We start from the raw sequence: 16,281 nt of genomic DNA, 5'->3' as shown, positions 1-16,281 counted from the left end.
TGTTTAAATCGGCTTGCTGGAGGTCCCAGATGGAAACCACTGTGCGCATTCTCCGTAGAGCCGGTGTCGCCCAGCAACGGGGATGCGTATCTTCTTTCTTTCGGGATTCTTTCTGCGGTATGTTTCACAAAAGCCCCGTTGCTCTGCGCATGCTCCGCCCAGGCAGTTCTCGCCTAGCAACAAAGGTGTGTCTCTTCCTTCTTTCGCGCTTCTTTCTGCTTGCGCCTCTTCTTTCTTACGCGCTCCTTTCTGCGGCCGTATTAGGCAGCCTACAACCATGCGCGGAGAAATGTGCGCTCTCGCGGAGGACGCCCCTCGGCCACTCCTTTGCGGACGCTGCCTTTACACGCGCTTGCGCTTCGAAATAGTTCACGTGTCCACCTAGTGCGGTTTCCAGGGAAAAGGTAGTCCCTGTGTCCCTCTCAGCCTAAGCGAAAAAAAAAAGAAACATTGCGTCTTGCAGGCAACTATACCTCAAGCGCACCGCAACATCTCCTGTTCCACCTCAAGGATATGAAGACATAAAATGCCACCTACTCCTCAAAAAGGCGCAACAAAATTGAGCGCGGGCGCCACAGAGCCACAATAGTATATATACTATTTTGAATGTTACTGCAACGCCAAATGTCTCGTAACATTTAGATTGTTACTTATAATAAGAAAGCTGGAATTCGTGGCTCAGGGGACCTACTATATGGATTGGAAGTTTGCTGATTATTCTGTCGCACTTCGATCCTGATATGATATCTTGAGCCAGGACTATACTTCGACACATTTAACCTCTAGCCGTGACGGAAATTAGCACAAACACAAATATCAAGTTGGTTTAGTAACGAAGTAACCTTTATGTTATAGGTTAATTGCAACTAAAGGTAAACTTAAACGTTACCGCGATAGGACTGTATTTATTTTTCTACAAAAACTAATTTACTGATTCTGTTCAAGTTTAGAAATTACATTACCGATGATATTTTCATTATTTCAACCCTATACAAAAAAAAAAAAACTTTGCTACCTGCGTTCACCGAGACCTGGAACACCAACTACGTACAGCATGTAACGCACAGACATTTGAAGGAACCGAGCGTTTGGCTATTAATTTCATGATCTCATAAACACTGTAAACAAATCAAACTACCAGTGCACATAAGCCATAACATTTCAATCAATCGCTCTAAATATGAAATTATTTACATTCTTGTTCTTCGGTGCACAATGGGAAACTTTGTGAGTGTTTCAGAAATGCCGGCAACCCCTACAGTGACAAATTATTAATTAGTGTCCTGCATCCCTTCAATATATTTTTCCTCAAAGCGAGGTGCAGGCTCTGCAAAAAAAAAAAAGAAAAAGAAAACATTTTGTAACGTCTCATCGGGTTGGTGGGCATCATTACAAACAATAATTTATTGTGAATATTGACTTCTTATATAAAATTTAACATGTCATAAAAAGAACTGGAGAATCTGTTACACCAAGATAGACTGAGTATGATTGCATAAACCTTGCAGACTGCCTCCTAAATTACCATTGTTTTGCGTAACTCTCCTAGCTAAAGTGACTTAAGGCGTTGCTTTTACTTTGTACAGCGTTATGTTAACATTGATCATTCAGCCATTGGTCAAGATGTTCATAGCAAAATTGTGTATTCTTATGGAGACTGCGTGTCTGAAAGGGGGGTGTTCGGAATTTTAATAGCGCCTGTAATTTACTCACGGATTTCAAAATTTGCCTTAAAATTTACCTCATGTGCAGCAGAGCAAAGGCATAAGTACTAAGCCATTCTTATTTGGGTGTTCATAATTATTTTTTCAGTCCTATACCTTGGGTTCAGTGTTTAAACTGAAGGGCGTGTGTGAAATGCTCGCTTAGTTTTTTTCCGGAGGGAAATATAAATATTTATGGTATGTGTCATTATTAGTTTAGCATAATAAACAGACCATAAACTACGCACTTTGATCTACAAACGTTGCAGCTGTGGTGTGGCTAAGGAGTCCGCATACGTACCTGTAAAGACGTGAATCGCGTGTGGGTTTCCGCAGATCGCGAGTACGCTAGCTGCAGCCAGAGCGGCAAACGCTTAGTATAAGTACTGGCCAAGTTAAGTTGAGTTTAGCTCACGTGTTCACACTAAACGTTGGTCGCACTTCGTGTGCAGTTGTTTTATGTGTGCTTTCAATCTGTTCCCCAAGGAGGCGGACGTTCCGTACACTATCAACTACGACCACACGGACGAGCACGGTACGCGCATCTACAGGCTGGAGATCACGGACGCCGACAACGTGCGGATGGGCACGTACGGCTACATGGACGCCAAGGGCCTGTACCGCCAGGTGCACTACCTGGCTGACGCCACGGGTGTGCACGTGTTCGTGTGCACCAACGAACCCGGCACCGAGACCTCGTACCCCGCCGACGCGGTCATCCACATGCACCACTGGGAGAAGGTTGAACTGGACTCGACGCTCGGAAGGCTGCTTGCCAGGCTGCCGCCAGTCACTCCACCGCCGACTGTTGTCGCTGAAGGCAAGAAAAAGAAGAAGAGGGTGCCACATAACCACAGCAATGCCACGCTTGTACAGGGGGACGGCGCCAAAGTGTAAATTACGTGCCACGGCTGCTGTCAGCTGGGAGCTTGCAATGACGCGAAAATAACGTGCCTCATTTTCCTGTCGCACCGTGGACATTGCTATTCTAATTCTTTTTTTTTTGTGTACAGCAATAGGTGATGCCATGAACAGCTCGTTTCTAAGCTAGATATGACTAATTTATAGGAAAAGGCAAGTCAGTCGTCCGCCTTCAAAACTGTATATGTTGCCACCGTAACGACCCGAGCCGGCTCTCAATTAGTACGGCTGCGTAGACGCTGCTTTCAACGAGAAAATGAGATACCTTGCTGGTGAAGATATTTGGTTACTTTTTTCACTAACCATAGTTGGCGACAGGGGAGCGCTAGAGGCTCCTTGTGAATCGATGACAGAAATGCAAAGCCAGTGGCTCTATATTCGAATATTTCTGTACATATAGTTGTTTAGGGTCTATGGTACGGGCGACCATGACTTTTAATTGTCCACTCCACACACAAGTCGTTGCAAGCAGCATTCATATTGCAATGTGTGAAAGTGAGGGTTGCCAGGGCAAAATATGCAGAACGGCATATTTCATTGCTAGCAGAGCTGTAAGCGTTCGCTTACCAGATTGTAGGCAAATCAATTAGTTCTACTTGTCACAACAATTTATTTTTAAGTTATTGCTTTTATAACACTCAGTTACTACTGCTGTACTTGTAGATTAAATGAGGCAGGCAACAAACTTTGGCACCATATTACCAAGTGTTTCCACCAGTTAACCGGTTTAATCCCTTTTAATAAGTGTTGCTAGCCTACATTTGCCGTCATCAGACCTTTTTGTTGAGTTCCATGTTTTCACTGCCGAAGAAATTGAAAGAACCATGCCATACTGAATGGACATGCCTTGTTCAAAAATATATATTGTGAAGAATTGTATACATGCAACACGTTGCTATTGCATACGGTTCTCTATGTCCAAGGAACTGCTTACTTATGAAGTGCTGATAAGTTGTATAAAGAATAATTAAGCTGGAGTTAGGTAGGTGCAATTTACAGTTTGAAAATATCAACACGAAAGGGCCGAACCTTCACACTTGAAGTGAATGTGGTAGAATGTGGGAGGTCTGTAATGTATGAGACGGATATGTTGTCTTGTTGTTATTGTAAAATTATTTGAAATTAGAACGCATAGTGAGAGGGGAAGCCCTTTGTAGATAGTAAATTTTGTTCCTAGAAAAGTTTGGTCATATGTACTCTATGTATCTCTCTGTGTATAACACCTGTTGTCGTTCTTAATTTTGTTACGTTAGTACTAAGAGGCATCAGTTTCACTAATTCAATGTGTTGTTTCCTAAGACATAGGCAAAGTTGCCGATATCGTCTTGTCATAGAAAATATTATCTCGACAATTGTGGCTGAACACTACCTGAAATGGTGCATGCGATCTCATTATTTCCTTCTTGCGTATTCAGAAATGTCGGAGTGATTACTTATATTTTCTGGCATTTTTTGTCTTGTTCATGTGTTAGCGTCTAAGCTACAAGTTGTGTAAAATGCCTAAACGTGCTGACAACTAACAATCGAACGGATATGATAATACGCTTAGAATACTTTTTTTCTTTTAGATGTGCTCTGCATTCAGTGTTTGCGTTAATAGAATATCCTTGTTGACAGGTCACTTAAGTGTAACTGAATTTTTCGATAAGTAAGCTGAGCTGCTGAAGGCAAAAAAGCAAGAGTACAAATATTTTACATTGTATTTGTTAGATGGTGTATCTGCCGCGTACCTGTGCATCCAAATGTTTATAGAAATGCAGAACTATATAGCCCCAAGTAAATGTGATCTAGTGCTGCACTCTGTACCAGTACATAACCGTTCCAACAAAGGTGTGCGAGAGTTATTTCACAGACACAAGGCTGGCTACGATTGCCACTGCTTACATGTGGAATGACATATGCACAAAATCGAAGGTGACATCAAGCTTCAGTTTTGTATTCAGTGATTCCACGGCTTTAAAAAGGTAAGAGAAGTGCACGCAAGAGATTCATGAAGGTTTTATGCTCCAGAATAATCTTAGCAAATATCAACTTTTCTTTTTTGCGTTTCGTGCACTTGGAAAAGTGCGGGATTTTTATTGGTGGTAGCCGCCGATTTCCATGTAGGCTAGTGTACTTACGTGTACAGCTCATTGTCGGTTTGCGACGACTTCCTGGTGATCATGTCGCCCATAGACAATATAGACCCTTTGCATCTGTGATGGGGTAGCAGAGCGTTCATGATCCCAGAGAACTTCCGGTCAGCCATTTCCGAGAGTCCAGTTAGCCAAGAAAAAAAAAAGTACTTTGCCACATAATATACAGTAGGCACATATTCTTGATCTTTTCAGATATAAAAGAACATGCGCCACACGTCGAGCTCATGTACGGGCTTTTTTTTTTATGCTTAACAATATAACTCAATTGTCAAGCACTCCAAATCTGCAGCAAAACTGGTGCCAGCTGGAGGGTCCTCTAAGTTTATAGGCTATTGTAACTTGTGTTGCTCCTGAGGGCTTAACCGGAAGTCTTTTGGGAACTCCGTTTATAAGCATGAAAATTGTCTATATACACAGGAGCGCCGTACGCATAAAATCTGCACCTACAAACTGGTGGATAACTCTATGGGGGAAGCCAGTCTAGTCCGACATATAAGTGTAATGACGAGTGCGAGTGTACTGAGATTAATATTATGTTCGTATTGAAATCGAAGTTGCTTTTGTGACGCGGGCAGTATAGGAATTTTCTTTGAACAGTTAATTAACGTATGTTAACGAAGTGGTGTACTTGTTTCTGGTAGAATCTTATGCTTCATGTTACGCGTCGTGTGCATTAGACGCCCACTGAAATTCGTGAAGTATCTATTTCGTGTTGGTCAGTCCATTTCAGCACCAGTATTAACAACGTAATTGTTTTCTTTGAGTTAAGATAATTTAACAGCGGTACAATTATAATATATTGTACAGAAAGATCAGCCTTGTTTCTAGCAGACCAAGCTGAAAAAGACCTGTGAGATGGCATATGCTCTATGTCCGGATAATCTTCGTCAGAAAACTGACGTAGGTTTAGACACTTCCTGCGACGCCAAAGTAAGGGGCCGAGGTGCGGCTAAGTTAGTCTCGTGAGTATTTCATAAACCAACTCAATGGGCTATTCATGTGATAACTCTGTAACCTCATGTTTTATTTCTTTGATGACCTTGTTAAGTCCATGATGTCAGTCCACACTACATGGCAAACAACACGCTGACCCCTCCAACATCTTACAATTGGTTGGGTATATTTTACGAATTAGGAGAAATAGAAAACATCCCATCACGTGCTGCGTCCCTGACTGATATTTAAGGCCGTTGGGGAATGCTTTGTCCAGCTACAGCGCTCTCCTTTCCTTAAGAGCTTCGAAGGTTTAAAATGGGCTTGATTAGCCATATATTTTCAGGAGAACGATGAAATACTAACCCCAACAATGGCATAATCAACGACCTAGTAAAAGTGCTACTCATTTTTTTTATACTTCTACCTTAGTCTCGCGTCGTTCCTTTTTCTTCAGAGTGTGCTGAAACCATATCATAAGCGAATGAAAATATTCGCACAATTGTTTGAAATTAAAATTAGAGCCCACTAACAAGCGCTTGTAATAAAACGGGGTATGCAGCTTGGTTACGCTGACTCACTCAATATCGTGACTGTTATAGGTACTGCAACTGACCTCATGAACGCCGACTACGGAAAACAAGGCGTGGACACTAGGAAGTGCAATGCTATACATAAAGAGCCCTACAAGTTCTTCACAGCGCATGGCGTGAGAAAAAGTGCGAAATCGATAAGCGCGTTTGTCGCTGTCCCCAGTTCGTACTATCAGCTGTCGGTCCAGACACATGTCTTCAGCGTTGGCGAAGATAGGCTAGAATGCTATAGCGGTTGCCCCATTACAGAAAATTGGGTGCAAAAGAAGCGAGCAACACAGGGGAAAACTACAGCTGCGAAGAGAAGCGGCGCCACAGGGCCCCTTTTGCTCTATGCATACTGTGGCTTTTTGTTTAAAAACGACACTTGCAGCTCCGTCGCACGGATTAACACATACATTAACCTATAAAGAAAGAGCATATGATAAATGAAAGGTAGGGAGGTTCACCAGGACTGGGCCCGGTTGGCTACTCTACACTGAGGAAAGGGAAAAGGGGACGGAAAGATTAAAAGAAGAAAAAGTCCAGCTTCCAAAAGTGCAAACGCACTCAGTACGCAACAGTGTTCGATTGGTGTTATGAACAGTGTGACAATACATTCCACCGCGAGTGCATCAGAATGGGCACAGCAACCTTTTGAAGGAGGATCTTTACTGATGCGCACAACACTGCCGGAACGTAGCCTTGTTGTCCACAGTTTGGCGTGCGCCAGCTGCCAGCAAACGGCAGTTTCCATAATAGGCGGCAAGATTTCTAGTTTTTTTTTCTTGAATACGAGATCATGGGAACCCCGTGCTTTGCCGACTGGCGTGGCACCACCACGCGACATATGGACCAGTGAACTAACACAAAAGTACATGACGTTAGGGTTGAAGTGTGGCCAGGTACTCGTCGGCCTTGCGATGACCGAGTGCGGTGAGAAAAACATCCGCTGCAACTTGTTTTTCATAGTACCAAAACTGCTTAAAAAAGGTGATTTCTAAATTGCGTCTTCTTCAAACAATAAGTCGTTGCTGCGGGAATATTTCCGCTTATGTGGTTAGGCCTTACCAGTGCTCAAGCCTGCCCGTGCGCTAAATTTCATGTCAAGGTGAAAGTGGGAGTCATTCATGTCGTTTATAACGCGAATTTGAAGAGCACTGCATTTATTAAGACATTAATTCTAGATGGTACTAATGAATGAAAAAAAAGTGTTCCGTGATGTTGCTAAGCTGAGTGAGTTGGCGAAGGTTTATCTTGACGCCTAGCGCGATACTTAGAACACGAGTGCAGCGCTATTCTTCTAATCAGACTTGTCTATTTCGTTTTGCACGTAACAAGCGTTGTATGCGTAAAACAATGTGTAAAAAGCAAATACGCCGTGCAGAATAATTAGACGTACGCCGCTATAACGTAAATATTTTCTCTAGATGACTTCATTCCAATCTCTAAACGTTAAATTTACAGGCCTACCAACGCAAGTATGGGCGATTATCCGTAACTTTGCTTGAACAGCCTAATCAAACGCTGTCTTTGTTAACAGGATGTGTTATTTTGCTTGGTTTGAAAGCGAATGGCATTGCCTCGTGCAACAGGCTCTCCTTGTCTAATCGACTGACAAAACGCAGCGAGGACACCGAAGTGGAGAGAGTTTGGGAGGGGTCAGGCTAGCGAAGCGAAAGTAGATAACCGGGCGATAAGTGTAATGTCGGGGTCTCTAATTGGTCCACTTTCCCTTGCTTGGCTCGCGACGCCATGCAGAAGATCACGGAGGCGTGCAACGGGTCGTTAAAAATGTCACCGAAACGGATCCTCAGTGAAAATGGGTCGGCAGAGTTATGACGCATACGTGCCGAAAGGGCTCGACAGCGTTATACCGGAAGCCGTTAGCCTCTCGTTGGTCGGCATTGTCCGTGTCCATGTCCGTGGACAAAAGTGTGGACCCTGTCCGGAGATAGTGCAATAGAGGGCCGACCCGCGTCGGAGGTGCATGAAGCAGGCTTCAAGATACTCAGCAAACTGAAACAAAAGTGCACACATTCTTCGCAATCACGCATACAACATATAGAACAACATTCGTTTCAATCAAGAACAAGCACAAAACAAGCACCCGAACCACAGGGCATAGATCATGATTGATAATTATCCATGCCATGCGAAGCATTTTTCATTGGTATAGACAACGAAACTATGTGGGTAAGTTTTTTTTTCTTAGGTGCTATTTTTAAGTTATTTCTTTCATGCTTGTTCAGCAGCCATTGATGCTACCCAGTACAAATAGTATAGCGGCGTATGCGTACTGAAGTATGACACGTACTTCCAAGTGGCTAGATCGACCGCTCTGGTGAGCACGTAGTCGCTGACACTGCCACGTTGTGTAGCAGCACTCCGTTTGCGGTGTTTAGGGTGGCGCCAAACACTTTCTCCGAGTAAAGCTGGAACCACTGGCTGGCCTTGTTCAAGAGATAAGCGCTGAAATCCCCCGAGCCGATCGTGGGGAGTTTCCTCTCTTTGGAAGAGTGCAATTCCGTTGCGCGTGGCTGCCTAGGAGACGGAAAAATGAGCAAGCCTTCTCGAGTACGTCCGTTTTTCTTGGCACCTAGCGCTCATGTGAGCTCTCCGAACCTTAACCTGTGCCGCTTCCCTTGCGCACACCAAAACAAGACGAGAGGCCGCGTGGTAGCGCGCAGTGGTGGCTCTTCATAACGCCCCTGTATGCCGCGTGTGCCAGCATACGTTAGTCAATATGTGTAAAGAAAAAAAAAGACATATTTAAGAAATCACGGTGCAAAAACTATTATAAGCCTTGCGGTGTTAAGTTTCAGTGGTCTGACGACTGAAGAGGGTAGGTATAGTAAAATTGTATATTTTACCATATTTTCTAAACCTTTTCTTTCAGCAGCTTGGCTAACTTCAGCGGGGGCACGCTACATGCACTCAAATTGAGCAAAGTTGAGCATACTTCCACCAATTTGTTGCAATACTAGGCGGTAAAACCACACCTGGCTTTAGAAATGCGAAGCATCATTTTTTGCTTACTTTAGGCACGTTGAGTCTGTCTTCATATCTATCTATCTATCTATCTATCTATCTATCTATCTATCTATCTATCTATCTATCTATCTATCTATCTATCTATCTATCTATCTATCTATCTATCTATCTATCTATCTATCTATCTATCTATCTATCCATCCATCCATCCATCCATCCATCCATCCATCCATCCATCCATCCATCCATCCATCCATCCATCCATCCATCCATCCATCCATCCATCCATCCATTTATCCTTTGGCACCCTTGTGGCGCCGTGGTGGTAGTTTCATTACCTAAATCACCTTGAACTGAATTTAATAATGATATGCATGACTATACTTCATAGCATGCAGAACATTATGTGACAAGAATTACATTCATTTATGGTATGCATGACATGTTATGAGGTGCACGTATGATACGCATGTATAATTATGAAATGAATATGCCATAACATGTATACTATAACAATAATGACAACGTGTATGCGATTACCTGATTTGCATGAGTGACATGCTTGACACTACATGCATTTTTCTCATGTTATGTCACACCATTCATATCATATCATGCGTTGCTAGCTTGGGCCACTAGATATGGCTCGTGCATGCAATGACATGCCATGTCATTCATATCAAGCAAATGAGGCCAGGCGTGCATGTCATTAGTGTCTTGCTTGTCATGTCGTGACAAGTCATTCGTCATGCCATGCATGCATGTCATTGTTTTGTCATGACCTGCGATGTGATGCATCTCACGTACGCATGCCATGACATGTCATGCATGTCATTCATGATTTCATGTTACGAACGTAATGCCATTTATGTTATGACACGTTACACATGCATGTTATTCACCTGACGTCATGCTATTCGTCACGATACATGTCACTGATGTAATGTCATGCGCGTTACGGAAGGAGCAGATGGCGATGTTGATGGCGTTGAAGGTAACGAAAAGTCGGTACCACGCGATGGCGCTTGAAGAGTAGCGGCGCGAACGGCTAAAGCAAAAGGTTAGGCGCAACGCTACTTCTTTCGGGAGCATATACAGGGGCAAGAGCTCTTTGGGTTTGACGATCTCCGGAATTGGCCTACATCTTTATGAGTAATTCGTTGCATCCTTGAGCGTGACCTTGCTGTGACCTTGGCTCTGACTAGACAAAGTAATGCTGCGTATTTAGATATGACACCTTATCGTCGCTATAAATGCAAACATTAGAGTGATTGGGAAAGGTAAATCATGTTTTACCTGGATGGGCTGCAGACAGCGATCCAAGATGGCGCGAGCACGTTGGCGATGTCGAAAAAACATGGGCAGGCTTTAATGATCGGCTCTGAAGACATTAATTTTGACAGCAGCAAGCTAGCTTCTAAAATAATGACCACATCATCTTAAAAACAACTTCTTTGCAATGCGTATAACATCATTTTCCTCGGCTGGTATACTGATTGCTCTGCACTTCGAAATACAATTCATCTAGTTAATTTATATAACCGCGTAACTCCTGTCTATCCTGTTGAATAGTCAGGGGCCAATATTTATCTCTAAGCAGCGCACATCAGCGGGTGCCATTTTCTTTAATTCTGACGCGCTGAAACACAGCTCCGCATTTAAATATATAATGTTCTCGCAATTATTTCCTGCTTTCAGGCCATGAGAAGTACTCGCAAAAAGAAAACGCAATGAAAGGGTTTTTGAGTTGAAAACGTAATCAGTACAGTAATAAATTAAGCAGAACTTCGTTTGATGAACTACCCACAACAGAGAATTCGCTCCAGCGTATCATATTAGAAACGCATCGGTAGGCAATGCGTTAAGTTTCCCATGCTGATATCACAATTTTCACTATGATATCTTGGCCATCAGAGGACTAGAGTCATCATGTTAATCATTATAATCATCACCACCACCATCGCGGTCGTCGCCACTACATGCGCAGACCCCACCACTTTGCAGTTTTCAAGGTACGCAAAGACACATAAAATTCGCAAGGTCATAGAAATCGCCTACGTGTGAGCGGGTAAACAAGATGCGCTTTCTTTTATCTACAAAAAACATTTTTACGATGGTTAGTGACCCTCGGAAACTTCACCAACTTCCCGGTATGTCTGTCTGTCCGTCCTCGCCTAACCGTTTTCCCACCAACTTGTCTCATTCGGCCTTATCAGAAGTCGGCCTTAACCAGTGTGCTTCAACGTGCAATTCAGCATAGGGATCCAAACGACACACATGTTCAAAGTAAGATGGAAGCTTCAACAATGAGTAGTAGTCGAACAAAGAATATCGAACATCGAATGTCGAACAAAGCTAATGCTTTGACAAAAGGGCTTCGTCAGGGCAGCAACACTTGAACACTAGCTACCGCAGTCTAGCCCCCATGCGGTACCGCGGCAGATTGCTGCCCTGACGAAGAAAAGTTCCCATGTCAAAAACTTGACTTAACGAGGCATACCTTGTTTGACTACTGCTAATCAACTCAGCATTGTGTAAGTTTAGTTCGAAGAAAAAGAAATGATTAAAAATGACGACGATGACAACTATAGACGAGTTTGCACCGTAACATCGGTAAACTGACATATGAGTCCACTCAGCGTAAGCCAGACTCAAAGCAACCCTGTGAGTGCCAGTGAGTACGAGTGAGAGTGAGTTTTAGCCTCACGGAGCTTCCTTGAGTCCCATATTAAATAGTATGTGTCTTAATGAGTCTGAGCGGGTTCAAGCCGGACATGGTCTGGGCAAAATTACTGCGGAGTGGACCCAAGCCTAAGAATTCGGGTTAGTTGAAGTGCGTATGAACACCAGTGAGTACAGAAATGCGTTCGCGTAGGTGCCTCAGTGAGTCGAGGTGAGCAGAAGCGGGCATGAGTCTCAGTGTGAAACCAAGCGAATCGGAGCTTGTGTGAGCTTGAATGCGTCCAAGTAAGTCTGAGTCACATTTGTTTGCAATTGTTTTTGAGAAAACAAGACTTCGTACGACGCTGAGTGCATATGATTCTGAGTGAATCTTACTTAGTGTATACACGGGTGGTAACCGCTGGAAAGAGTATTAAGCCAGACTAAGGCCATGTAAATCAAGCATTACTGTCCATTATATAAAACTTCGCAGTTGTAAGGTTGCGGGTTATACTGTAATCAGATCGGTTAAAGTAAAAATTCAAAGAAATGTAGATTATAGCAAAGTTCGAACAAAAAAAAGCATTCTGATCTCCGCATCACTCGGGGACAGCTGCCCACTATCAAGCGAATGGAGCGTTTCTCGGCAGCAGAGTGCTGGGCTTATGCGACTGCGCGCCTGATGTGTGTAGATGCAGGCACGCAGGCACCCATGCAGGGCCTTGATGTAGCCTGCTTGGACTCCCGCGAAAATAGTGTTGCAGCAAACACACTTGAATACTCGCTGCTGCAGTGTATTCCGCGCGTGGCGCTGTGGCAGAATCTGTTAATCTTCTATAGCGCGCATGGACTGCTAGCCGACAGCGCTGAGGCACTCCTACGGCTAGAGGATGTTGTGTCTGGTGATCTCACGAAACAAAGGAGGCTTCACCGGCAGATGGGCACCTGTCTCGGGTGCTATTCACGCTTCGTCGTTTACTCAAGGGGACTAAATCAGCGTCACCTGAGTCTTACGGACAAGCAATTATGTTCCGTCTCATCCGTTTTTCGATCACCTAAAGCTGACAGGCGATAAGAGTGTGCTTCGAGAGTTGAAGGCGTGTTTTTCAAAAGTGAATTATGTACATTTGAATATAAAACCTTTTCTCATTTCTTAGACGTCGCTCGGGACCTTTCTTTTTCCCGGCACCTGGCACGGCACCATCCATGGAACCTTCGTGACCGCAGGGTCCCCCGACTTCCCAACAAGGCATACTCTTGAACTTGTCGTGACTGACATTCTATGGTATTCAAGTCTCGCAATCCAGCTGCTCTACGAACAGCGACTTCAGTGATGGCATGCGGCTTACTTGCAGCAAACATTGTGTGTAGCGCCAAACACGTGATCTATGGTAAACAATCTGACGCAGTTGCGAACCTTGCATGCAGAATACAAAATCTCATCTTCCTTTCTATTATACCAGCTTTCATCGCCCCCTGTGCTGTTCATCACATTACCCTGCCCTCCTCCCTCCGCATCTGGTCAGCGTTCAAGAGCCAGATTCTCTAGGCAGAAGGTTACGGTCAATTAAATGGCAATTTTCTGCCTTATTTCTATATTTTAACAAACAACCAAAATGAATTTCACCAAGGTTCTCAATTTCCTGTACTAGAGAATGCAATAAGTGAGCTACTTTATCCTCGCAATCATGAACGCAGTAATCTTCCATTTGCCCAAGGTAATATTCTTCCTGTGCTAGCAATTTCTAACATGTGTAGACACAAAAAAATGCGACATACTTTCCCCGGCTATAACTCGTTGAAATGCGCCTGTAAATTTATCTGTTTCTGTTAGGAGCTCTTTCAGGCACGCGCATTTTCGCACTTTCATTTACATAGCTTGTCAATTAATTTTTCATGGTTGTATTCACACTGTAAATGGCACCTGAAGGCTCTTTGCCGAGCGTTTCCAGTCACAGAAAAAACTGTGGTACAATAACGTTGAAGGAACAGGTCTTCAGATGATTATAATAGTATGCGTGATTGCACCAGGCCGTCGTGATACGAGCTTTCAAAATGACACGGTCATTCAGGGAATGAGTCTATGTCCAGAACATGGTTTGGCACCGTCATGTCGCTTAGCAGAGACAGCGCATCCAAACCATCCAACAGGGCCGTCTCATTGGCCACCTCGCTTTGCGTAGGGACGCGCGTGGTGTCGAAAGCGACTATGGACGTATCGGCACTCGCGGTGGTAGTCGTCACCCTTCCCGCCTGGGGCATCGCCAGCCAGATGAGCAGCCAGAGGACCAGCAAGAGTAGGAACGGGATGGAGAGGCACACGCACTGCCTGGGAAGCAGAGAATAAAAATTAATATTACAGATAAAACAAAGTAACTAGAACATAAATAGGAAATTAAAAGCCTCATGTAAAACAAAATTGACTTCTGCAAAGAACGCGATCGACGGCATGCTCATACACACATGTGCCATGGAGTGAATGAGACAAGAGGGCCATTCTGCCGGTACGCGTATGTACAGCTGCCTCAGATTCTTGTCTGTTTGTGCCCGTCATGCGAGTGCCTATATAGGCAAAGTATAGAAATTGCTGCAAGTAGTTGCCTAGCTTTTGGAAGAAGTTAATGAAATGCTGTTTTACGTGCTGAATTCACGATATGATTGAGACACGTCGTAGTGGGGGACTCCGTATTAATTTCGACCACCTTAGGTTCCTTAATGTGCACCTAAATCTAAGTATACCGGTGTTTTCGCATTTCGCCCCATTGAAATGCGGTCGCCGTGGCCGGGATTTCATCCACAACTTCGTGCTTAGCAGCATAACACACCAAAGCCAAGGAGCAACCACGGCGGGTGCAGGCAGCAGCGTCTACGAACGCTAACTGATTTTATTCACGGCGGCGCAGTGGATTCCAGTCAGGAATGGAAGCATACGCACCTGAGCGCCTTGGACTGGTAGATCAAGACGCCAACAAGTGCAGCTCTCAGCACGGTCGCCATCACGATGTTCCCTGGTTGTCGGCCCTTGAGCGCTTCCTCGACTTCCGTATTGTGGTCGGTAGTTTTTTGCTCCGAGTACATAGATGATACGTTCATGGTCATCATAGTCATGGCCCCTTCGTGCAGATCCGATTGGGCTGTCAGAAACACCTCCGAAGACTGGTACGCGCTATTCGTTGTTTCCATGACTTAAGCTGTTGGTGGACTTCTGACGAGAGGCAGAAGGAATGAGACGAACAGCGCAAAAAACAATGCGTACAGCAGAGAGCAGATCGATGCGAAAGGGAGGCTGCGATGACCAAGGCTTTGGACAAGCCTGAACACGCTCGCTTCTTCGTCCTTGCCTTCTTTCTTCTCGATCCTCTTCCCATGTGTTGTACGAGCTTTGGTGCGTCCTGTTGTTGAAGTTGAGTCTTTCTAAACAACTTTTTATCATTTGCCAGATATTTCCAATGACTTCTTTTTCAAATATACGTATACTTAACGGCGTCTTCCTTCCTAACAAATCTTTCCCTTAACATCAATGTTCCCATCCTATTTTCCTTTGATGTTACCACGTTTGGGTAGGGCCACCAGACTGTTTGACCTGCGCTGTAAAAGATTTTATTGTAGACTTACATCATCTGAACTTCCCTTAAAAAGTATATTTTTTATTACTTCTCTTATTTTATAGATTTTCAGTTTACTCCAGTGCATGTGTTAAACATTTCACCATGAACACGGTAGATAAAAACCGTTTTCTCAGTAAGACATATTTCAAACTCTAGATATTATTTTACTCATGTTGTGCCAACAACCTGATTCTTCGCTGATCTCCGACGATCTGCCCATTTGCCCCTTGTGCAACAGTAACAACAATAACAACATAACGTCGCTATGTGAGTTTGTGAAACGTAACCTCTCTATGATACTAAAAGAGGGCCCCGCTGCGGCATTAATTAAAGCATGGGCTTTTTTTTTGAAATTTATCACAACGCACTGCTTTTGATTTGAGTGATGCAAGTAATCAAGAATAAGCAAGGAAACAGTGAATCTTGTCAGCGAGCTGCACAATCGAAGCGTGCTTCATTTTAACTGCCTTGATGTGATGTGACTGGAAGAAATATATTAGTTTTAAATCAGGGATCAATGAATTTATTCAAAGACCTAATGAATTTTTCATATTTGACTGGTAGAATGTCATATTTGACCGGAAGTTTTATGTTATATAAGAGAGAACTTTATCCGCCATTTAGTTTAGTCACTAAGCAATACGATTGGCACAAAGAGGCAAATATAATTTGTTGAATTACTTCAATAGCAGCACAACGTTACAGTCCACGTTAAAACCAGCCGGAAATCAAGGTGGTCGTTCTTAATTTA

General features: G+C 43.7%; 1 protein-coding gene across 1 annotated transcript; it reads left to right on the top strand.

Annotated features, from left to right (window-relative positions):
* Positions 1-2,110: 2,110 nt before the first annotated feature.
* Positions 2,111-3,162, top strand: LOC126541271 (cuticle protein 10.9-like). The gene has a single exon (XM_055076655.2). It carries the CDS (start codon positions 2,163-2,165, stop codon positions 2,598-2,600), a length of 438 nt encoding a protein of 145 aa, XP_054932630.1. The 5' UTR covers positions 2,111-2,162; the 3' UTR covers positions 2,601-3,162.
* The last annotated feature ends 13,119 nt before the right edge of the window (positions 3,163-16,281 follow it).

This window comes from Dermacentor andersoni, chromosome 2 (genome assembly GCF_023375885.2).
Source record: "Dermacentor andersoni chromosome 2, qqDerAnde1_hic_scaffold, whole genome shotgun sequence".
Classification (NCBI taxonomy): Eukaryota; Metazoa; Arthropoda; class Arachnida; order Ixodida; family Ixodidae; genus Dermacentor; species Dermacentor andersoni.
The sequence above is the reverse complement of the archived record's forward strand: the minus strand, read 5'-3'. Positions and strand labels throughout refer to the sequence as shown.

Bases quoted from the DNA above. Each gene is read 5' to 3' on its own strand.
- LOC126541271 (XM_055076655.2), top strand. From the start codon at position 2,163: ATGTGTGCTTTCAATCTGTTCCCCAAGGAGGCGGACGTTCCGTACACT.